This window comes from Falco naumanni, chromosome 8 (genome assembly GCF_017639655.2).
Source record: "Falco naumanni isolate bFalNau1 chromosome 8, bFalNau1.pat, whole genome shotgun sequence".
Lineage (NCBI taxonomy): Eukaryota > Metazoa > Chordata > Aves > Falconiformes > Falconidae > Falco > Falco naumanni.
The window spans coordinates 38,161,552-38,186,391 of NC_054061.1; the positions used below are offsets into that span (position 1 = coordinate 38,161,552).

Below are 24,840 nucleotides of genomic sequence, written 5' to 3' on the forward strand. Positions count from 1 at the left end.
GTTTATTCATTGCTAGCTGGTGATGAAGGTGTTTGAAAAGAACATTTATCTCCTCTCAATATTCACTTTTCTAAACTAACTACATGAATATTTTTGAGGATACGTTCAGTCTCTTGCAGACATCCGTGTTTCTACTACCTGCTATCTAATCCAACCGGAAGGAGCATAATCAAGTCAGCACAGTCCTGTGTCCAAAGAAACAAGTTCTCCTCAGCCCATGGTTATATAGCTTCCAGATGTGCAAGGGCTTGATCTGCAAGCTTGTGATCTGCTTAAAAACACAGGGAGGCAGAGCAAAAAGCATTGCAGTATAACCCTTTCTCCACTCACAGAAACTTTAATAACCTGATAACCTTAGGAGTTGTCTTACCTGTTCAAATCAAACCCCACCTTTCTTGAACACCTAACCACACTGTACATAGCACTTCAGATGCAGTCTCACCTATTATTCCTCAGTCTCTATCGGAAATACTTCATCTCATACGTTCTAGGCTGTATTTTTCATTATTCCAACAGACTTGCAATTTCTAGTCATCTGTGATACCTCTATACATTTCATTTTCAGCTGATTAGCTCCTCAAGTAAACTCTTTTTATTCCCCAGGTACATGTCTTTTGCTGTTAAATTCCATCCCATCTCTATTACATTTTGGGTTGTGTTGGGATTTTTTATTATTATTTTTTTAACCTTTATGCCTTCACTCTTCATATCATTAATACTCTTCCATATATTACGCAATTATCATTAATCAAAACATTACATTAGAGTCAGTCCTAGGGTATTTCTTGGGTAACTTTGCACTCATAATACAGTGTTACCACACCTTCAGCCAGGTCATTACACACCTTAAATTCTTGTATGAATCCCCATCTTTTCTAGCTGAACTATTAATTTCCCATGTAGCAGTGTATCTTCCAGTTCTATCCAACAAGTTAAAGACTTTAAGACAATGAAGAAAAATGCAATTAGAAATAGCAATTAAAATAAGAACCAGGACTTGTAAATTCTGTATAAATATTTTATTATGTATCAAAGACAACTTACACGGATAGATGCTGCATTAAAACAGATCACAGGCTTTCTGTTTCCATGAAAAGATTCAAATGCTTTAAAGAGCATTTTAGAATGCCTCTTCCCTCTTCTACAAGTGGTGTATTGCTTGGGACTGATACCAAGAAGCAAATGTACTGCAACATAGCAGAGGCTGGTGTTTCTAGCGACGCTATGGCAATGCAAAAAGAGGGCACCATACAGAATCCAAATTTGGATTCAAGGCTTGGGCCTCTTGGTCCCCAAGTCAACAAAAACAGGCAGAGTTGTGGAGTCAAATACTCAACCCGCAGACTTTTAGACAGACCTTTGCAAAACACCTCCTTTGGGATGTCAGCTGGCTCTGGCACATACAGCTCTCTTCATTCTATTTAAGATAGGGACAACTGGAAATAATAATAGGAAAGGAAAAAAAGGGAATAATGTGAAGCCCTGGAAAACAGCATCAGAAAGCAAGCTCATTCAAGGAAAAAACCCTCCACAGATATACCTGTTTTTCTTATAGTACCTATATATGCTCGATACAGATTAACATTTTAAAGTCATCACGTTAGCATTTAATCTTCTCACAGATGAGACCAATTTTGTTTATTGTTACTATTTTATATACAAGATCCATACAAAGGAGATTGCTTTGGTTGTCTTTTGTCCAGACCTTGAAAAGGCACTACAAAAAGTAACCAAAACACAACAATGTGACAGTAGTAGTTAGATATGTGGAATTTCATGTACACTAGTATAACTACAGTGTGTTATTTAATTTGACTTCTTACAGATAGATGAGCTTAGAAAAATGTTCTCTTTTTAAAAACTGTGTTGCACAACTTTTTTCTAACTCTGCATGTTGGCTGAAAAGTTTATGATTATCAGTAGGTAAACTACCTCACAAACAGTCAGAGCTTGACATGTAAACAGTTAACTATACATAACTACATAGTTAATTTCATATTAGAAGATGCAGGTTTGAGCATTGTTCAAGGCACAGCATACACCCAAGGCACAAGGTTTCTCTCAAAAATGAGAACGTAAGGATAATGCAGTGATACTAAAGTTATCTAAAGTATCATGCAAGAGAGACCTTTCTGTTAGCTGTCATAGGAAAAATACAATAATAATTAAAAAATCCACCTTTCAGGTGTCCATTCTTTGTATTAGACACTAGATAGCAAAAAAATCTCCAAATACTTCAGCAGTCACATTTCCATCCTACAGAAGGCAGCTGTGCATCTGCCTATGGGTTCAGCATGTTACAAAGGGAAGTTTCCAGTTCTTACTGTTGAACTGTGAAGATAGTTAATAGCAGTATTTTAATTAAATTATAAAAATGCAACAACTACTTAATTTTTATTATTTGCATTTGGGTTTGGCATCGTATTAGCTAGAACAGTGAAAGTGGCTTGTGCTATTCCACTCAGCTTATGCTTTGGTGATGAGGACATTGTCTTGGGTTCCTAACTCTACAATGTGACATTTCAATGTTTATTTATAAGATTATTTTTTTAAAAAATATATATACAAACATTTTATGGAGATTATGTTTTGATAAATTTTTAGTTGTTCTGTATTTTGAGTGTATTTTTTCTCTTTACTTGTCACATTAATGTATTGATTTTTTAATACATGTGGGGTAAATTTTTACAGACAAGACAGAAATGACCTCATAGTTTCAGTGTAGGTGGGAACTTTTAAAAAACACTGGAGGACAAGAAACAGAAAGACACAAAATCATAAATGCAGCTAATTTTCACATATGATACAGTAATCTTCTTGCTCTCAAACAGACTCACTGAGTAGTTGACTTTTATGAGAAAGCAGTGTAACAAAACCACCGAATGATACCAGTATGTCTGAATTTAATTTTGGGTTTTTTTTTCAATGCAACTGTTGCTATTACTAGAAATTTTTCCAGGTGAAAGGAGATTCCCAGTGCAAGAAGGAATTTTTTTCAGTGTATTTTTTCATATGTGTAATTATCTATTAAAGGAGAGGTAATTTCTCTTATGTACTGCTAAAACTAAGGCAGAACGAAATATTTGATTGTTTTGTGAAATACCTACAAACCAAAGAACAAGCATAATTAAACATCCATGAGATGCAAGTCTGTTCCCATGAAAATCAAACAAGTATTTCCAAAACATTTGAGTCTCACTTTCTGTCAGAAAATCTCACATTGATGGAGTTTCCAGGAGTCAAAAGTCCATGTGTTTTGGCATGAACTGGTTCAGTTTTGGGAGAAATGTTGATCTCAAAATTCTGAAGCAACTGTGAAGAGAAGCAGGACAAGTATTAGAAAAGCTGCAAAATTACATATGGAAATTAGACTTTGGAAAAGAGAACAAAATAGACTATCACAAACAAAATTTTTGTTGCCAGTTCTGTGGAGTCTAAGTGCTAGGATTCCCACACAGGAAAGAAAAAATAGTTGTTACAAGGTGAAGATTATAGTCAAAAATCTTCCTTCTCTGATGAAGGGAGGACTGAACTTTTTGAAGAATTTCCACACAACTAGATTAAACAGTCTGAGCTTTCAAAGAAACAAAAGTCTCTTTCAAACCTCATGAGCTTCTGCTCTCTGTGTTTTTTATTTCACTTTAATATACATCAATATGTGCAATTATAAGACAAAGCAATAAAAAAGTCCCAATCTCATTGAACATACTTCTCTTTCTGGGTAGAAGAAAACAAAACAAACATGAGACAGCAACTGTCCAGTGCACCATGAAGTGAAACAATCATGATTCAAAGAGTCAAATAGTAGAACCTCTCCAGAACAGAATCATTATAATTCAATCACACAGGTTTTCTGTACATGAAACTTCTATTTCCATACACTTAATGAACTGAAAGAATCAGCTGCAAATACAAATCACAGAAGCTGTGGGCTAAACAAACTTCAAGAGATTTATGTCACCTGTTTTGAAGCTGAATATAGAATACCTCAGCTATTTACTTTTAAAATTTCAAGAAGAAAATACTGCAACATTCTCAACTTTTCCTAATATTAACTCTCAAACAGTTTCCTATAAACTAAGCAACCTTCTCTTACCCTTCTCCTAGTAAGCATGATGAACAATGTGTTATTATCCTACACATAACTACCTTTTCAGTGTTAGATGTTTGACCAAATCCATCTCATTCTTCTCTTTTTCAGACGTCACATTCTTGTTATTCTCTCTGCCTTCTGAATTTCCTCCAGTTTGACTATATCTTAACCTGCAGCGCACAGGGTCAGTTGCGTATCATTGTCTAGCTGAGGATTCATCAGTGTTTGGTAAGATTACGTGATTTAGCTACTCTTTCTGACATACAACATGCTTGTTAATACTGTTAATATGCCCAAGAATTGCATTGCCTTGTCAGAATTAGCATAATTATTCTTGACCAATTTTTCCTATATACTTCCAGTCGGTTTCTATGGTACTAATTACCCAGCCAGTTGGCCAGCAATTTGTATTTAAGCACTTGATTTCTTCTCAAGAGTAGTAACTTGCAACCATCCCTAGTGAAAAATTTTGTGTTGATTCTGGAACATTTACCCATTTTTTTGTAGTTCTATATTCACATCCTGTAATTTTAACTTAATTCATGTCAGCTTGGTATCCTATGCAAACTCTAAAAGTATTCTCTAATCCATCATTTACACCGTTAATGAAAATACCAACCTAAATCAAATGCAGGACAGACTCTTACAGAATTTTAATTAAACGCTTTCCCAGTTCAACAGCAAATATTTGACAGCTACTGCCTCCAGCTATTTCTTTTTTCCAACCAGTTGTGCATGCATTTTATAGGTACTTCCATCTGGAACAAATTTTATTAATTTAATTGTGAGAACAATGTATAGGACATGTGAAAATACTTCCTGAAGTCGGAATACATAATTTACTTTATATCCACCATGTTAGGTAAATGATCAAGTCAAAGAAAGAATCGGACTGGTCTGAAACAATTTCTCTTTGATAAGCCTCATGCTACATGTGTTTCTATTTTTAAATCACTTAAATTTCATCTTGATACTTGTAAATAGATTGTGTTATTTTGTTCTAATTTCTTTCCAGTAAACAAAAGCAAGCTCTCTATTACTTCCTTGATCCTCCTATTCAAAAAGATGCAAGTATGTTTGTTTTACCCAGCTCCTCGAGAGCTATCTCAGTCTGGCTTGTGAAAGACACATGTAATTGTCCAGAGATTGTTCTATGAGTTTACTTAAGGAAATTCTAAGGCAAATTCAATCAAGCTTTGCTTTGAATACATATAACGGGTCTAAATATTTTTTACAGTTAAGTAACTATAAATAGTTTCCAAATCTTTGAGGTTTGGTTGCACAATCTGATCTCAGTATTTGAGTTAAAAGTTGTCTTGTAAATAACAAAAAATGTAGCAGCTGTTGGGAAAGCTTTCTTTATGAAATAAAGCAATGAAAAATTATATATATCAATAGGTACTAACTACTCATATAAGTTATGTATATCTAAAATGATAAAGTTAGAAGAAAGAACAAGAAGGGACAAAAAACCACAGAACATAGAAAAATTCTACTATTTGTCGTAGCGGTGTGGTCAATACAAGGATATAAAAACTATTTTATGTCTTTGTAAGCACCAAATTCTTCATAACTAAAATACTGAAATTGAGCAGGTAACCTTTCTAATATACATTAAGAAAGACTTCTAATTTGTTTACAAAAACCTTCTGTACCAAATCTATGTATTGCCTTACAAATCTTACCTTTAGTTTTACTTCATTTGTATTATAAAGATTTTTTTTCTTCTGCAATGTAGTTTAACTAATATGCTACGTATCAAGCATGATTATTTTCAATTTTTTAAGCCTTTGCAGGATGAGTATGCAAGACAACACTCCAAAACAAAGGTTTTGATCCCTGTAAGATACCCAGAAATGGTATACATAGAAAAGAATCATACCAATATATTTTTCTTCTTGTAATGCTGTCACATAGTTCTAACCTGAATTAATGCAAGATGAATTTCCAGCTCTGCAATTCTTTTTCCTATACAACTTCGAATGCCATAACCAAAGGGGATGGAACCAAAATTGTCTACTCTGTCCAAATTATCTCTCCTCAGCCAGCGCTCAGGTCGAAACTCATTTGCCATTGAGAAATTTTCTTCGCTGTATGAAGTGGTATAATGACAGAGTGCCAGCTGCGTCTGAGAAAATAAATGATATTTAGCTAGCTCAAATACACATAACAAATAAAAAAGCATTTGTAATTACTGTAATTTATGCAATATGAGGTGATAAAAATTAAGTTTCTTTAAGTGTTTCTAGAAAAAAAAAAGGATACTTAGAAAATCAGATACCTTTCTCAACTGGACAAATGAAATAATCTTCAAATTGTTTTATATGTTGCTAGATGTATTAGAGAAGATGCAATGGAGAAGGAGATGGGAACAAAACTCACAAGTATTGGGAACTGTCTCAGAAAGATAGTATGAGAGAAAGGGAGAAGAGAGATACAAGGCAACGGAAAAGGTAAAAACCGAGGATGAGAAGGAAAAGAAACTACACCACCTCAGGAAAAAAACCAGCAATAATTGATGCGATGATGTTTCCGAATAAATCTGCAGTAGGGGTGCATGTGGAATGATATTTAAATAAGTATATTAAGAATTAAGAGTCCTGACTGTCTTAAGGCTATGTTGCTTTAACACAGTAATGCTGTCATTTAAATTAGAGCCATACAGTTATACCATGTACATGTATTACTATGTAATCTCTGAATAGTAGGAAAGATTCATAATTGAAAAAGGAAATCAAATTCTTTCTACAAAGGGAATTAACAGGCAAAGACTTAGAAAATCGCAAGAATAATGAAATTAATACATTTTTAATGAAATAGTAACATTGCACAGACATGTTTATTAATAGCCTCCACCCTCAAGAATATTAAGGACAAGTCATGATGGTAAATTTGATTATACGGTGAGGACCCAAATCTAAAAAAACCAGCAGCAACAAGTCAATTATAAATCAGGTTTTTGTCATATAAATGGGTATTATTGAAATACTTTCTTCTTAATGCTGTAGCTTGGTGAGTTCTTTTGAAATCAAAGAATTGTATATATGTATATGTTGTGACAGATCACATTGCGTTCACAAAAATTAAACTGTTCTCTGCAGACGACTGCAATAGAACCTACCCCTTTAGGTATCAGGTATCCTCCAACGACCAAGTCTTTTTGGGTGACTCTTCCATTTCCTGGCAATACTGGATATAACCTAGAGACAAGTATTTATGAGAAGTTCAACAGCAATAATTAAAACAAATTAAAAACTTTAGATTCCAATATGCATTCACAAATATGCACTATGAACACAATATGCATTCACAGCAAAAAGGTTTTTCAAAAGTACAGAACTACTTAGAGATTCAAAGACCTTGAATGATCTGGAGAAAACGGTTATAACTGAGGAAAGTTATTTACTAGTAACTGGAGGTTGAGCTATTTGGTCTGTGTATTTATTTGCTTTACACAGGTACAAACATGCAATCAGTTTGTTAGTCTGGACACGTTTTAGAACTACTGGGAGCTGAAAAAGCCTTGTTGATGCCTTCTAAAATCCTTTTAGTCTCTTCACCTCACATGAACATTTGGTATAAACATATAAAAAAAGCATGTCACATGCTTTCAATTTAATTCAAGAAGCTTAAAATGATTGTAGTGGTGCTGCAAAGTACCAGTGTGAGGGCAGAGGCTGTTACAGTGCATCACACAGACTAATACTTAAAAGGCAAAAACCAAGCTTTCAATGACTTACCTTAACAGGTGTGTTCTACATATGTGATACTAGTTCTACCATACTTAAAAACATTAAACATTATATAATCCATCATATTTCATTGCTTAGGCATCATTGGACACAATACTGCTACAATAAATAAAAGAAGCAGCAGAGAGCAATAACAACAACTAAATACTAACATTAGCATGGACTCAAAATCCATTACAACTACATGTAACTAAATTGTTACATTAATGATTGCAGTTGTCTGCTACCTACCTCAAGGTTTCTTTCAGCACTGCTCTAATTAAAGGTAATTTTGGGACATCATGAGCAACAGCCACTTGGTCCTTCCCCAGCTTATTGACTATTTCTTCATAAACACGTTGTTGAACCTCAGGATTCTTTGCCAACAGGTACGTCGCCCAGGACAAAGTAAAAGAAGTCTAAGGAAGAAACCACAACCATCATCATCAAGTCCAACAAGATTAGATTAAAAACCATTTCAAGCCAGGAAAACCAATCAGTTTTCCACTATGTGTTTTATTTATTTAAAGTATAGTAATTAATATTGATAACAAAGGATTCAATGGGATGTTGTCAGACTTCACCATCGCCTCCTTCATCCCTTTTTTCCATCTAAAAATCCCCATGTATCAAAACAATCTGTGTAATGTTTACCCAGTGAAATATGACAAGTAACAGAAAAAATAAACAAAACCACATAAACAGTACTGAAACATAATCCATTGCTGTTTAGTTTTTAACTGTTACTTTTGATTATGTGTTTATCTTCCCAACAAAAACATTTCAGAGGAAACAAGCGAATACTACTCAGAGCATTACCAACCCCTTTTAAGCCTATGGTGGTCTCCTCAGAGCATCTACACAACAGAATTGATGCTATCGCTGCTAAGATTATGCTTGATCCTTTGGTAAGCAATGCTAGACCACAACTGGCACTTTCTACCTCTTGAAAATTCCCACTTGACTGAAATTCAGCATGCTATTGAAAGCTTTCTTAAGGAAGCTTGAAGATGAGCTTACACATTTAAAGTGGTCCTAAATGTTAAAACATATTCCTTCCCATAATTAATGATTCTAATAATCATCAAGGCTCCAGAAAAGAGGTATTGTGTGAAAGATAATTTTAAAATATTTTGTATGAAGGAAGAAACAGAATACAAGGCAGGAGGCAGTCCAGCTTTGAGCACAAGACGATTTCAAGGAACCCATAATATAATCCTCTTTCACCTTAGCTGGAAAAATTGCACTTCGATGCACATTTGTGGTTTAGGACACACTCTGAGAGAATGAACTCACTCCGTCTGTACTAACACGGAACTAAACAGAGTATTTCAATCCTAGGTTTTTGTGACCCAGTATTTATCATTCGTTTCACCATGAGCCCCTATGTTTAAGCTGTCTGGGTATCAGGGACGATCCTATTCAAATACTAGACAGACTCAGGACATTTTGCTTCTACTGTCAGCTGCACCCAAGATGTTAAGGTCAAGCAAATGGCCTTTAGTCCATTTCCCTCACCACCATCGCTGAAGACAAAAAGGTTACCATGAAAAATGTCCCCCGAGCCTTCTGTTCTCCAGGCTGAACAACCCCAACTCTCTCAGCCTGTCTTCATAGGAGAGGAGCCCTCTGATCACCTTCGGTCCTCCTCTGGACTCGCTCAAGCAGGTCCGTGTCCTTCTTATGCTGGAGGGCCCCAAGCTGAAAGCAGTACTCCAGGTGGGGTCTCACAGGAGCAGAGAAGAGGGGGAGAATCACCTCCCTCAACCTGCTGGTCACAATTCTTCTGTTGCAACCCAGGATTTGGTTGGCTTTCTGGGCTGCAGGCTCACATTGCCAGCTCATGTTCAGCTCCTTGTCCACCAACACCCCCAAGTCCTTCTCCCTAGGGCTGCTCTCAATCCATTCTCTGCCCAGCCTGTATTTGTGCTTGGGATTGCCATGACCCATGTGCAGGATCTTGCACTTGGCCTTGTTGATCTTCATGAGGTTCACACAGGCCCACCCCTCAAGCCTGTCAAGGTCTCTCTAGATGGCATCCCTTCCCCCCAACGTGTCAACTGAACCATCCAGCTTGGTGTCATCAGCAAACTTGCTGAGGGTGCACTCAATCCCACTGTCCATGTCACCAACAAAGATGCTGAAGAGCACCGGTCCCAATACTGACCCCTGAGGAACGGCGACTCATCACTGGTCTCCACTTGGACATCGAGCTGTTGACCACAACTCTCTGAGGGAGACTATCGGCCAATTCCTTATCCACCAGGTAGTCCATCCATCAAATCCACGTGTCTCCAGTTTAGAGACAAGGGTGTTGTGCAGGGTGGTGTCAAATGCTTTGCACAAGTCCAGGTAGATGACATCAGTTTCCCTTTCCTCATCCACCAACGCTGTAACCCCATCATTGAAGGCCACCGAATTTTTCAGGCACGATTTTCTCTTGGTGAAGCCATGTTGGCTGTCACCAATCACCTCCTTATTTTCTGTGTGCCTTAGCATAGTGTCCAGGAGAATCTCCTCCACCATTTTGCAGCATTTAAGAGAGAAAAATTCTAACCTTTAACTTAATTTTCTTGATTTATTTTTAATTTTTTTTTTCAACTTGTATAATGAAGACAGACAACCAGTCTCACTCTCTATGCAGCAAACAGTTTTCTTTTCAGCTTCTCACTCATTAGAACAATAAAGCTTAAGGGTATAAACAACGTATGGGTAAAAAGCCCAACTTCTGGAAATGTCTTATTTGGGGCTTACATTTAAGATCAAGTTAGAATGCAAATTCATCATGATGGTCACCTTTTATGTCTTGTCTTCAAATTGGGGTAAAATGCTGTTAAGTATCATACTAGAACCTTTCTTTTTTCATTCTTGTGATATGGAGTGGCTATCCCTTGCTAAAATGCAATCCTGTTCCATTACTCTCAGAGCTCAGAGCAGCTGGCAATTGTGGCGGCTGTATACAGAACTTTTGACATAAACATTGTTTCTTCCCAGGTCCCCAGCTCCTTCATAACCTCTTAAAAATTAGCACTGTTCCAGGGACAGTAAAAAATTGCCTTACAATTTTGTTGAAAACTTTTATAAACCTCTAAACCTCTTTCAGTGTCTATGATAAAATGAGATCTGAAGAGAGAGCAGCAGGGGAAAAAAAAGATTCCCTCAGTTTCTGTCTTGTACTCGGAAATGAGGAAATCAGAGGTGCCATCCTCTCACAAAAAGATTGTTGCCAGCTGAGAAAGCTAGCTGAGTCAAATGGAAAGAGAAACTTTTGTTGGCAGGAACTCGAAACATTGTCCTTTTAGTTTAATGAAAACTGTCACACACTAAAAATGGAAAATTAATGGTCTGAAAGACTAGAAAATGAATGGGATAAATAACTGTGCTTTACTTAAGAACCAAACATCAAAAAGCTCTCCAAACTCATAAACCCTTGGGATATTTAACCAATGGAATAACCTTCAGCACATAAATGGGCTTTACATATGCTCTTTATTATGGAATTCAAAAGTGTTACTGTTGGGGTTTTTTTTTGTTTTCTTTAGAAACCTTACAAACATTCTTAAATCAAAAAAATCTGAAGTCACTTATCCAGAGAGGTTTTTTTACTTTAAAGCTGCTTTACTTTTTTACTTATTTTAATCCTTTCTACTGCAAGACTATTAAACAATCATAAATAGCACTTTCTTTAGCAAATTCATATAGCTTTCTTTTAAAAAATTGTTCAGTTACAATCATTTACGATAGTAGTGTGCACTGATATTCTAAATAACTCCATATACGTTGTACATAAAATAGCTAATTTTTATCTTTGCTTATTGTCATGCCGCAGTCAATACTAAGGAATGCTGGTTTCATATGATAGGAATAAGAGGAGGTAAAGATATATACATGACCTTAATGTTTCTTCAAATACTCTAGATGATAAATCAGAAGAATTGGGAAAGATGGCCACTTAAAACACTTCACCAGGTGTTAACACACCGCATACGCTAGCCTCACTAATACTGAGCCCCGCTATCACAGCTCTTTGCCTCACACTGGCTGCGTGCTGCCAGCACAAGCCTGGGTAGAGTGAACCTTAGTAGGTGTTAGTACATACACTAAGTAACCTTACCCACATCAGTGCAGGCCTAACACCCCCTTTCTAATGGACCTCAGCAGAAACCAGGTATCTGATCCATAATGTGTGTCCCAGTTGATGTGATTAGCCATACATCAAAATCCTTTACCAAATTCTACATGAGTTTATTAATCAATTTTTTTCACGCTAACTTTCAACAGCCTTTTCTATTGTGGTCTACCTAAAGAAGCACAAATACCGACCTGATATTCAAACTAGTAAAAGAAAATGTATGAAACTCAAGCTAATGTAAAGACAATTGCTATTTTATCTGTTTAATAAACTGGAACCAACTCCCAAACTCTGGGTTCCTGTAAACCACAGCTAGTACAGAACACTGACTTCATTCCAGTAGAGAGGTTACACAGTGCTGTAAGTATTTTCTATTGCTTTAAAGATGTCATGGCTTAAATGTGTCAGAAATGACATCTGTGTAAACAACATAACCCTTCTGAAGATAGCTGCAAATGGTACTGGTTTATGAGAACAACTGTGCACAAGAAAAATTATAACAAGCTTACTGTGTCCACTCCTGCCAGAAGCATTTCAGTCATATTGGCATAGATCTCTTCCAAATTAAGTTCCTTACTCACTAGGAGGTATGTAAGTAGCCCACCATTCACTTCTTCTCCTTGATCCAGCTGGGACTGAATAGCCTTCAATTTGTTGTCAACATGGATTCGACCTTTGGGATTAAAAAAAATTGTTAAGCCTCCATTTTTAATTTTTTGCTGGTTCCACTCAGTACTGACATTTTTTCCTTATGCTACACTGCATAGCCAAAAAAAAAAAAAAAGAAACATAAAAAGAATAAACTGAATTTGAATCTATTTTTTCAAGGAAAAGATAATAGAGTGGTAGTGGATGTTCTTGGGTACTCATGGTAAGTAAAGACTGAGCTGACAGGAACCTTCGTAACTCACAGAACGAGAACGCTGAGCACAAAGAAAGGGCACGAGACTGCAGTTTAACAGGGAGCAAAGGAAGCACAAGGTCAAGTTTTTACGCCCACCTGGCTTGGTTTTGGGTGACTCTGCAAGAAGTAGTGAACTCTGCAGAGCATGCTGCAACTCAGTGCACAGCGGCTGCTACAAGATTTTAGCAGCAACTAGAAGGTCGAAGCCACAGAACTGAATTACACTGAAGACAAAGATGAGGAGCATCAAGGAATAATAAAAATTTTAAAACTTCAGCAAATGAAATTTTGAGCAATTTTACCCACAGTCCCATTTCCAAAACAAAGGGCATCTTCTGTGAAACAAGGGCTTTAAAAAGAAGAAAACCCCTCAGAAAGTTAATGCCTTATAGAATGAGCTTTAAAACAAATGAACGAGAATCAACACGTTCCTTTATGAAGCCTACACAAATAGACACATCACACACAGTGATTTTCACCATTTAATTCCTTTTTCGCAAAGGAATTAAACAAATAAACAGTATGACAAGAAGTTTCAAATGGAACAAAATTCCTTAAGAACAGTTTCTCAGCTGCTTTTAGAGTAAAGATGACCTCTTTTTTTAGTTGGTTTTAATGCAGAAAAGGGAACAAGAGTATTTTATCATAGGAAAGAATTTAAAAGTGGCAGTGTAAATAGGTATGTGTTTCACAGAAAACACACCTGCATCAGCATTAAATGGATTCCCTAATGACTACTGTAGATAGAGATCAATACACATTTAAAATTAAGCATATTAGGCAAATTAAAGTTAAGAAACTAAAGAACCTACCCTCAAGAAGTACACAGACCTACCTAGACAAATAGTGCTAATAAAATACATTTAAAAATGCATGAGGCTTTCTAACATTAGAGAAGGTAAGAGGGTTCAGGTATTTTTAACACTCCAGAATATTAAAAAAATATATATATTGCAAAGACAATTCCTTCTTCTTACTTACATGAAAGCTGATTCAAAAGTAGCTTGGAATGCTTTATTTACAAAAAAAATATTGTAGTACTGCAGTGTAGTTCTGTGTCAACTTGTATGTATATATATGAACTTCACAAAGAGTTTAATTAATTGCTGGTGTCTAATTTTTTTAACTTTCTAGTCAGTTTTAGTGCTGATTATTTGTCAGAGTGCCTGACTGAAAACTTGCTGAAGTCAACAAAAGTACCCTCATTAAAACCTGAGTGGCTTAAGATAAAGCCTTGGCAAAGAACTTGGACCTGGAGTGAGGGCTGGGTGCTGAAACAGATGAAGGCAAATAAAGAAACAGCAGTATAAACCAGGGGAATGTTCAAAGTGTACTGGTAAAATTCTTTTTCAATAGAGTATTTTTTTAAACTGTTCCCTTGGCCAAGTCTGCATTTAATATGAAACTTACTTTTGCTACAATGTCTTCTTATAGTTTTAGAAGAGAAATACAGCAAGTCCTGCTCAAACACACAGAGAATCTGCAGAAATACAGCTGAACTTTTCTGCTACTAAATCTTACTAAATTTGAAGAGTCCATCCCAGGATCTGCAGAACTCTCTCCAGGGTTTTGGAATAAGCGGACGAAGCCATTTGGGAATAGCACCTGCATACATAGTGGTCTTAAACATACTAAACATCAACTCCAGAGCCTCAATGTATTCAACAGTCTGCTGTGGGACGTTGTTTTCCAGGCAGCCCAACCGGCATTCATACAGAATAGTTGCCACACCTGCACATATGAAATCAGAGAATTTGCTATACATTTCCATATATACATATTAATACTTCAAGGTATTAGAATACTAACATAATGGAACTACCTTCCAAAAACCTTTAGTTATTGTGACTGCAGTTGGGAACAGGTAAAATAAAAATTTAAAACACAGTAAAAAAATCCCAGCTAACCATTGTAGCGAGACAATGGTTACTATGTCAGTAACACCCAACCTGAGAAGTCAGCTGGGAATTCCATCACAAGCAGAGCAGCCCTCCCGCTTACTCACTGTGTTTTGCATTGCACCGCAAACCCTGCGCCTGCAGCGCTGGCCTCTGAACACACAGGGACGTGCAAGACCAAAGACATTTCTGATAGAAGCGCAGGAGCTTCTAGCAGTGGCTCTGCTCTTCTTCGTCATAAGTTGGTAGTAAATGAATAATGAGTATGCACAAATGGACAAAGAGCTTGCACTCTAGACAGTGATTTTACTGCACACAATGTACTCCATGCGGCCCTGAAAACTAGCAAGTGTGTGACACTGTTACAATAACAATATTGACTCCTCTCTCATTCCTGACTTGCTGTAATTCCTCACGTGTTTTTCCACAGTGTTGTAGTGATCCCTACTAGAAATACCATTTCCCCCGGCAAAGAACAGTACTTATATACAAAGTGTATATATATAAAGTACATATAAAGTATTTTATAAAATTTGTATTCTTCTCAACTCTGGACCATTTCTTCCACTTATCAAGTTAATTCTTACCTGTCCATTAGTGTTCCTGCAATTTCTCAGCTCAGTTTTTATAAACATAATCAAATTATTAAATACTAGGCAGAACTCAGCCAGAAACTGCCCTACTGGAGTTGCCAAAATGTTCTTTCAGTTTGACAGCAAACTATTTTTTAATTACTTCCTGAACACCAGTTTCTAGCAATTTTGCCTCCCAATTTGAAATATCTAGATCATATTACCCAAGTTATTTATGAAAATACCACATGTTACAGTATAAAAAGCAGTCCTATTATCAAAATAATCTTATTTAATGGTTTTTCTAAAATCCAGTGGGGCATGGGGCAATTAGGCAATTTGAAAAGGCATTTAGGTAATTTCTCAAAGCCATTTAATTTTGTGCTTTAAAATTCATTAGTTAATAGTTTGCCCACATCTTTCCAGGAAATGGTAGAATAACTGTTAACTAGATAATTAGAGTAACTGGTCTATTAACACTCTAGTCTCTTTTTCTCTCTGGTTTTCCTATGAAAAGCAGGTACCATAGCTAATGACAATTAACCTTGATCTTGCCTTCCATCAAACTCTCCATAAATTCTCTAGTGTGTGTGCATATATATGTGTGTGGTATGTGTCTGTGATTTAAGAAACTTTTCTTTTTCCCTGTTTTTGCTTTGTATTTCTTCTTGACTGACAAAATAATTTTCAAACCTGGCTATTTTCAGCTCCCTCTTCCTTCCCTATTTTCCTCCCTGGGAAGATATTTCTCTATGCCTTTTAATTCTCTTGTGCCTCTTTCAGCAACTGCTAGTTCTTATGTGTTCTTTTGCTCTTTACATGGTCCTTTAAAAAAAGCTTGCACATTGGTTCCCTGAACAGTTGACAGTGTAAGTTAATTAAAACTGCAATCCAAATAGGAAATAAGTGCGTACCAGGCACAAGTTATAAATGAAAAGCTAAAAGAATGTGAAGAATTTAAACTAACCCATCAGTTAGAGTGAATCTGTAAGCTCAGGGTGTAAAATTCCATAAAATTGGTAACTCTTAGTTTAATGCCATTTTTAGACACTATTAATGTAGGACAGACTCAGGTTAGTTTACCAAACCTGAGTGGCAGCCAGCAGTGCGATACAGCATCTTCATAGATTAGCGATTTGGAAGTTCTTGCAAATCTCAAATTATTCAGCTGCCTGTCAGCAAAGAGTACCAATGTTTTTAAAGGGCACTGCATATAAGATCAGGTTGTATGCAGTCAGTCAGAGGAATGCATGAAACATGAATCACCATTCACTCTCTGCAAGAACACAGGAAATGCCATACTAGCTCAGGCTGCAGTTCCAGTTAGCGTTCCACCGTTAGTGGTAGGCCAGTGGCAGATGATTTTAAGGCAAGCACAACAATACCACACTTGGCATGTGTAAGCAGGGGAAAGCAGTTTTCCCACATCCAGCTATGAACAAAATTTAGGTACATCACATAGCAATTCCCCAACTGGAATTTGGCCAGTATGTTGGTAAATTAACGTGTCTTACCATCTATACTGTCAACACTCTTATTCTTGAGAAATTAATACAGAAGTAAGGAGTACCGAAACTGCTCAGGGCCTTGATTGTACATTTTACCTACATACCAGCATTTCTACAGGAATTGTCTCTTAGTACAAGGTATCACCTCTTTGGACTCTACAAAGGGATTCTACTGATACCTACTGTACTAAGTAGGAAGACACCTGGATGCACAATACCAAGCTTCCCTTTTCAGATTAATCACAGTGAGGCACTAGTCATATGACAAAAGTGCCTAACCATAAGCAACTGCTTTACATCCATTTTCTTTACAGATGTTATACAGCCTGGGCTTACCTTCCATTGAATACTTGAAGAAGAGGTTGTTAACATTGGTCACTGTTTCCCCATCGTCCTCTTGACTTCTGAGGGTGTGGATTCTTTTAATTAAGTCTTTGATAACTTCATTGACTCCTTCAGAGTAAACAGCCACATCTTTGGGTTTCAAAATTTTTTGCCTCAGTACACTTCTCATTTTTAGCCATTGCTCTCCCTCCCTAGAAGAAATTATTAATGATGTCTAAACACAATCTTCTTTAATAATCATCAGCTGGGTAAGAGCTCTGCAATGAAACTGTTTACAGTTCTTCATGTCAAACAAAAGCAAGTGGTGAAATGAAAATTATGATATTTTATTCTGTATTTAGTGCACATCCTCATTAAATTTCAGTGTTGCAACACTTATGTACATGTGTAAGTTGATCTCTGGTTTCAGTGACAGAACTTGTCCACTCAGTGTTCTGAATCTGACAAGTGTCTCAGTATTAGTGGTTTAGTAGTAGCGAACAGAAGAAATTAGCAAAATTTTCTCATTAAAGTCACTTTACATAAATATTTGAATGGATAGTCTGCAAAATTGCTTTTACCTTGAATTGGCGCTTAACTACCAAAGAAAGGTATCACACTGAGATTTGGCAAATCAACAATTACAGCTAGTACCAAAAGTTCCATTACTGATCCATCATTTTCAGTTACCTTAATTCTAAACCTACAAAGTAATAGGATAGCAGACCTAGCTATAGAGAAGACAATTTGGCTGAGCTATGTACTGAAACCTTTGAACTAAAGATTAAAAATCTGAATATGTAGCTTCATATGAGCAGAGTATTTGGGAACAGTGGTTTCAGGGATATCTTTCAATTCCTTGTGAGGACAGGCAATTCTCTTTTATGCATTCTTACTAAATTGCCAAGTAATTCCCATTAATTTTTTTCACCTGGAGCAATGCTGCTGCAAGGTACAAAAACTTACTGGCCAGCGACAGAATTTAATCTCTTTAACAAACATTTTCTGACTGTCTCTTGATTTAAGATCTCATTTCACAAAGTATCAAGGAACTGTTAGTTTGACTCTGATCTGCAGCTTAAGAATTGAGTCTGCAGTGCAATACATAATGCCTTTTGCCACCGCGAAAGAAACAGGCGGTCCGTGACTCAGGAAATTTCCGTGTAAATAAACATCCTGTGTCATGGGGACTGTGAGTAGTTCCCAGTGGCAATTAACCACACCCACATGCACTGCCAGTTTATGCAAGCTATGAAGACAGAAAACTGTTCTAGAATCAGCCACATACAAAAATATCTGCATGGGGATGCACTACAGTGTGAGGGTACCGTACAGTGACTTCTCTGCATTAATCTACTGAAAGGGCACTTTGGTGAACAATAAAGCTAAAGTCAACCTGAGCCAACAAAGTCCGCAGAGCACGCTGCCAGCTGGATGCAACAGTCTAGCTCTGAAGCAATAAAACTACATCTGTGCAGTGCTGTGCCAGAGTTAGTAAGCCCTTTTCTGTAATGCTGCTTCCAGGTAAGTGAGTCAGCTCAGACAACTGTAGTCGATACACATTCCCCAAGAGTGGTTTTATGCAAGGTGGCTTACTCCACATTCAAACTATGCATCCTTACCACCCCTTTGAAAATTTACAGCAGAAGAGACAATTCACCATAAATTCCTGTTCTCTTCCCCCCACTACACACACAAATTTCCACACACAGAAAAGCCTGGATTCCCAGATGACCTGTGCAGTCCTTCAGCAAATCACTAAACTTTTACAAGAAAACAAAGGAAATGAAGGAGTAATAACACTTACGCAGAAATAAGTCCGGTGGCTCTCCCTCGTAAGTCTCTGTACTCCTGCCAGGATTCCATGTTAGCTCTTTGTGGTGCTCTACCTTCTGCTCGGAGGACTTGAGCAACCATATCTCGATCTGCAATGGATACAACAAACTGGGGACCAAAGTGAGACTTGAAGATCTTTCCATATTCCTGAGTGTGTTTTTGCTACAGTGTCACCAACAAAAAGAAACAAAGTAAAGCATTACTAAGGAAAAATATCACAAAAGGAAACCAACAATTCCTCATACAGCAAATCAATCTATCACGTCTAGAACTTGATCCCCAGCCTTCCAGTCAAGGAATGGTTTGAAATGTCAGGAGAAAGCATCTAAGCATTACTGTGAAATATTCACAAGGAAAACAGAGAGGTCACACTGTTCAGGACCTCTGACTGAAAAGATCCAAAGCTCCAAGGCACTAAGCGTGAGTGAAACCAAATACTGAGAAGATGAAAGGATTTGGGCACTTAAAAACACATCCCTTCAGATCAAACAGGTTAGAAATAATGTGTGAAAAAATTAAAATCATGGAGGTAAATAGGTGAAACTAACACGATAACACAAAGATATAATAATTTACTTTTAATGTCTTTTGTAAATAAAGACTTACTCTACCATTTTATTCTTTACAAAAAACTACTTTTAAGTTTCTCACACATAACCGAGGACAGTGATAGCATAGCAGCCTAGCAGAAAACTGTATTTTGGTACAGCTTCATCAGCAGTGAACTTTAGGATGACATATGTTAATTCTGCAAAAGGAAGGAAAAGTTCAGGTCTTATTCCTGCAGTGAGGTTTATTTAGTGGCTGATCCACAAGTTGTATGATTCAAGCTGGAGGCAAGCAACAAGCAATTAAGAGGACTGGGAAACATTAAATGACATATTTAAAAGAAAAACAAAACAAAACAAAACAAAAACCCACAAAAACCCAAAACAAAACAAAAACCCACACAACAAAACGACCAGGAGTTTTCCAGTAAAGCTGCACTATCACTGTCCCATGAAATCTCACTGACGATTTCAAACAAATTTAATTATTTAATTCTGACACGGTCATGAAATGAAACACTCGACTCCCATGAATTCACTTGGAGGAGAGTTACATCATCATTTTAGTGGGGAAAAAAAACCACCAAAAAAATGCAAAAGAATTGTTAAAGCGATATTATTACAACTTTGGATTTGAGAAAGTTTTAAATTTTAAAACCTTTATTTCAGGTTAAAGTAGCAAGACAAGTTAAACTGACCAAAGTTTTAACTTTGACGCTTTATCTGCATCTAATCCAAAGACATCTGTTGGCAGAGTTATGCTGATTACAAATCAAAGATGTTTGATATGACTACACTAGTGAAAGTCTAGGGTTGACCCAAGATTAACTTATGAGAAACCTTTCTTTAATCAGTCTTGGTTACAGAGATGAATTGTTTAATTGCCAACAATAAGTTTAAGACACATGAGTCACTCAGCATATGGTACCAAGTGCTTATAAAAGGAGTAACTCTTTTTGCCTAGTTTCCAAATAAAACAGGAGTTGTGCGGTTGTGGTCTCCATCAGTCTCCTCTCAACTACATTTGGAACACTGGTCAATTTCAGTCAAGTTCAACAGAGAGTTAAAGGTCTCCTGCAACTATATTGTTAGTGTTTTAAAAAATCAGCATCTGGATTCAAATGAGACACACATATTAGTCACCCCGACATGGGAAATGCTGCAGTAGGAACTCGGCTGTTTCTGCTTGGTCTGCTGCTAACCAAACACCACATGCAGACCAACATATGAACAAGCACTCCCAAACCCCAAAGTATCTCTTGACTTGGAGATACTTCAGGGATATTGAAGCTGAACTCGGAGAGAACTGAGAGCACAAGTCTTTAAAGGAAAGTATGAGTTGGGAGATAAGTGCTGGAAAGAAAAGGCAGTGAAGAGGGTGGGATACACGTCACCAGTCACACAAAAACAGGTTCAACACATTTTGCTATTTATGAAGCAGCTTGTTTTTCCCACTGATGGTGAGTGAGGTTTACATGGGAGGATAAACTTCAAGAGAAACTAAATCAAGTGTCAAGCCATCCAATAAAATAAATGAAACATTAGTTTTAAACCAGAAACAGACATGGACAAGGTATTTGGCCATCTCTTGCTTTCAGCAGAATGATGTTCAGTGTACCAACTTCATGTTAAAAGAAATGCTCGGCATTTCTCTTCCATATTTTCTATCACAACATAGGTTTTCTTTCCCTTGTAATTCAAACCTTAAAAATATCACACTTCAGTGTCTCACATACCACTCTCACACCAGACATTCTTTCACACATCATAAATTCAAACTGCCAGCATCCAAGCCCTCCCCCCTCACCTTTCTTTTCTTCATACTTGCATAGCAGTGATGAGACAAAAGAGATCTAACCGCACCAAATTAAAAATACTTTCCTTTTGTCATAATTGCTGTAGGCATTACTGCTTTGGCCAGGACTAACTGGAATCATGTTACTGAGAACAGAACCTCCTTTGTGAAAAAGCGCTCAGCTTCCCTACCCCTTCTGCATATAGCATACAAATATTTGTGTGCGCCGAAGGATATCGTTTAAGTAGCTGTGCTGGTTACCAAAGGGTTTCAGATTAATTCATTCCTGATGTTCACTGTATTGCTAAATTTAGCAGACTGTTATTAGTCCAGTTAATGCCTATTTGCATCCAGCATGTATGCAGACAGGGCATCCATGACTTGTAAAGTGACTTTTGAGACTCTGAACAGAATAAAAACTAGTATTATATTACAACTCCTCCTTATCCTTCCTCCCGCTTTCCTTTCCATGAATAACATTCATTAAAGAAGAAAATATCCATATCAGCTAGTAGTAGTGAAAAGCATATACTGTTTGGCCTTATACTCGTTTCAATATTTTGAATAATTTTCACTGTTTTGACAGTGAAGGAACTGGAATTCAATGGTAGTATTGGGTTTTTAGCGTTACCAGGCTATGGTGAGTGCCTCTCGAATTTCGTACAGCACCACAGAGGTAGAAGGAAAAAAAAGAAATACAATGCAACATAAAGCTTTAGCTATCACGAAGTTTCATCTGCTTGTGTCTTGGTTAACAAGCAATTAAGTTGAGCAATTCATTGTTAGCAATCTAGTTTGGCTGGCATCAAACCAAGCATACACCGAGGAGCCCAAGTTTCTTTTTAGAAATCCTAATGGTAAATACAACAAAGCCAGACAAAACCAAGCAACTGACATGATTTTTTTCCCCCCAGTTTCCTGCTTCTTTCTGGTGGTTTTAGGCCCTTTGTAAATCCTACCTTCTGAGTAGTTTTGATCTTCAAACCATTTACAGTTTTGCCCTGTTCTCCCTGGTTTCCTTTTTCTGTTTTTGCTTTCCTTTCTTTCAATATTTTTTTTTTTTTTTTTTAAATTTCAGTGATTTTTCAGGCAGCGAACCTCATGGGGCTGTCTGTGAGCCCCTTCCTAGCGTTCTGGGAAAGGCCACTGCGAGGAGCGGACCAGCGCACGCCACATGGGAGGTACGGGCAGAGGTCCGCGCTGCGCTGGGAAGCGTTACGGACCCGCAGCCGCCGAAGGGCGAAACCCACGGACGGCTCCGCTCCCTCGGGCGCCAGCGCTCGCGTCAGGGTGCCGCGGGCTACGTGGGGAAAGGCCGCGGGAGATGCGCTGTGAGTTTTTAGGGATGAAACCCACATGTCTGGCCAAGGTACGGAACAAAAAAGTCACCTTTGGACAGAGGCAGCCTCCGGGTGCGGCAGCTGCCCGTGCCAGCGCCCAGGACCCACCGTGCGGAGCGAGGAGGCGCGCTGGCCCAGCCCGGCCGGGTCTCCGGCCACAGAGGGCGGCTCGCACCCCCGCCCGCGTCCCGGTTAATTCCACCGCCCCGCACCCCCGGGCTGCCGCACGCCGGGCAGGTGACAGCAGCCGCCCTCCCGCCCCCCACCCCGCCATCAGCCTCCCGCCGCCATCAGGCCCCGCTTCCCGCCTCCCCTCCCCCGCGCCGCCGCCGGCCGGTGGGGCCGCCAGGGGGGGGCTGCCCGCCGCCCGCGCCCCCCGGGAGCTTTCAAACCGCCCGCTCCTGCCGAAGGGAGGGGGCCGGGGGCCGGCCAGCGCTGACGGCAGCGGGGCCAGGCGCGACTACCGCCCCCTCAGGGGACCTATATAGGCGAAGCGTATTTATGTAAGGGGAGGCCAGGGTAGGAGCGAGGGCTGGAGAGACAAAATGGTCTCTGGCCGCGGCGGAGCAGCGCCGGGCTGAGCCGACGGGAGGAGAGCGGCGGCAGCCCCCCGCACGGCAGGCGGCTGAGGCGGGGCGGCCCGGGGCGGCCCGGGGTGCCGGCACGGCCTCGCCGCCAGCCGGGTGCCGCGCTCCGCCGCAAGCCCACGCTGCCCAGCGCCGCCCGCCGAACACGAGCCCCTCCGCGAGTGTGTGAAACACCCCGGCGGGGAAAGACGGGGCTCCCGCCCCTCCCCCCGGGCAAGGCACCTACCTACGAGTTCAGAACCCGCCTCAAGATGAGAAGGGGGGAGCCGAGGGGCCGGCGCGCCCCGGGCTCCTCGCCGAGACCGACCCGCTAACACCCCCGAGGGCTGCGGGGGGCGAGGGGGGGACCCCCAGCCGCGGCTCCTTCCCAGCGGCGGGGCGGTGACTGGCTGCGGTGCGGGCAGCCCGGTGGGCGAGCAGCGCTTTGTGGGGGGAGAAAGGGAAAGGCTGGGGTAACCCCGACGGGAACCGAGCATGAAATCACCCCGGTAAGCTGTACCTGGATCTCATGGATGCGGCCGAAGCCGTCCTTCCAGAAAAACTCGTAGAGATTGTAGAGGGTGTTGGGTCCGGGCATTTCTTGCAGGCTCTTGACCCTGCCAAGCCGGTGCGGTGCGGGCTCCCGCAGCTCCCGGGCCGGCCCCCGCAGCTCCCCGGCGCGCCCCGGCGCTGCCACCGCCGCCTCGCCTTTGTTCCCCGCCGCCGCGGGCGGGTTGTTCCGCACCTCCAGGGACGGGCTGCTGCAAAGTTTGGGCAGCTGGTGAAACCTGCTGGCAAAAACCGCGTGGTAAAAGTAAGTTCTCTCAGATTCAAGCGTCTGCTTGCCCTTCATCGTCAAAACTCTCGTGAAGAAAGACATGTCGCTCAATTTCAGAAGGGTCCACTTTGCTCCTGCAGCTGCTTGTTGCTTGGTTGCTCTTCCTTCGCTGCCTGCTTTAACTTGTACAAGCAGCACTTCTCCAAACTTAACTGCATGAGCATCAGTTTACACAGACCATTATTTAACGCTCCCTCCCCTAGGGCTGGAAAAGGGGGGTGGGTCTGGGATGAGACTTGAATAGAACGAACCTATTATTTTGTATAATTCAAATCAGATAAATTCACCCATTAAGCATGCGGCCAAAGTTTAGATTTTCCCTCTTTCCCCCAATGGTTTGGCAAAAAGCTCACAGGAGGATTATCCCATCTTTCTCCTTCATTAAAAAAGGTGAGTTTGGGGCTGTTTTTTCCTGTGGTGTTAAAAAATTCCCATACGTTAGAAAATACCCTATTTTCTGCCAGAAGTTCTCTTGGTACCGGTCATCATCCTGTAACATATACAGAAAACGTTTCTGCTTCCACATACAAACTGCAATGGTTTTACATCGTAACCTCACAAACACAGTTCCTGTAAATTACAGTATCCAGGGATGTCATTCGTATTGCAGAATGTTTTATCTTTTGGACAGGATATACTCCATAAGCAGCTTCTGTCAACTTTTGTAGAAAATAACCAGTGCCCTGCAACTGCATAGTGTTACATCACAGCTTTCCCTCCATTTGGCTGCGTAGAACTATGGTCACACACAGAAA

At 39.3% G+C, this 24,840-nt stretch overlaps 1 protein-coding gene across 1 annotated transcript; it reads right to left on the bottom strand.

The window, feature by feature from the left end:
- Window positions 1-1,007: 1,007 nt before the first annotated feature.
- Window positions 1,008-24,127, bottom strand: LOC121093232 (cytochrome P450 27C1). Its single transcript, XM_040605196.1, has 9 exons — window positions 23,768-24,127; window positions 18,970-19,160; window positions 17,175-17,374; window positions 14,382-14,591; window positions 12,466-12,629; window positions 8,077-8,243; window positions 7,215-7,293; window positions 6,018-6,221; window positions 1,008-3,312 (listed from the first exon to the last, which is right to left on the bottom strand). Exons 1-9 carry the CDS (start codon window positions 24,125-24,127, stop codon window positions 3,196-3,198), a joined length of 1,692 nt encoding a protein of 563 aa, XP_040461130.1. The 3' UTR covers window positions 1,008-3,195.
- Between the last annotated feature and the right edge of the window lie 713 nt (window positions 24,128-24,840).

Excerpts from the sequence above, each read along its gene's own strand:
- LOC121093232 (XM_040605196.1), bottom strand. The coding sequence starts at position 24,127 with ATGTCTTTCTTCACGAGAGTTTTGACGATGAAGGGCAAGCAGACGCTT. Across the intron at positions 19,161-23,767 it reads GCCGCATCCATGAGATCCAG|CAAAAACACACTCAGGAATA; the intron begins GTACAGCTTACC and ends GTGACACTGTAG. Across the intron at positions 14,592-17,174 it reads CTTCAAGTATTCAATGGAAG|GTGTGGCAACTATTCTGTAT; the intron begins GTAAGCCCAGGC and ends TCATATGTGCAG.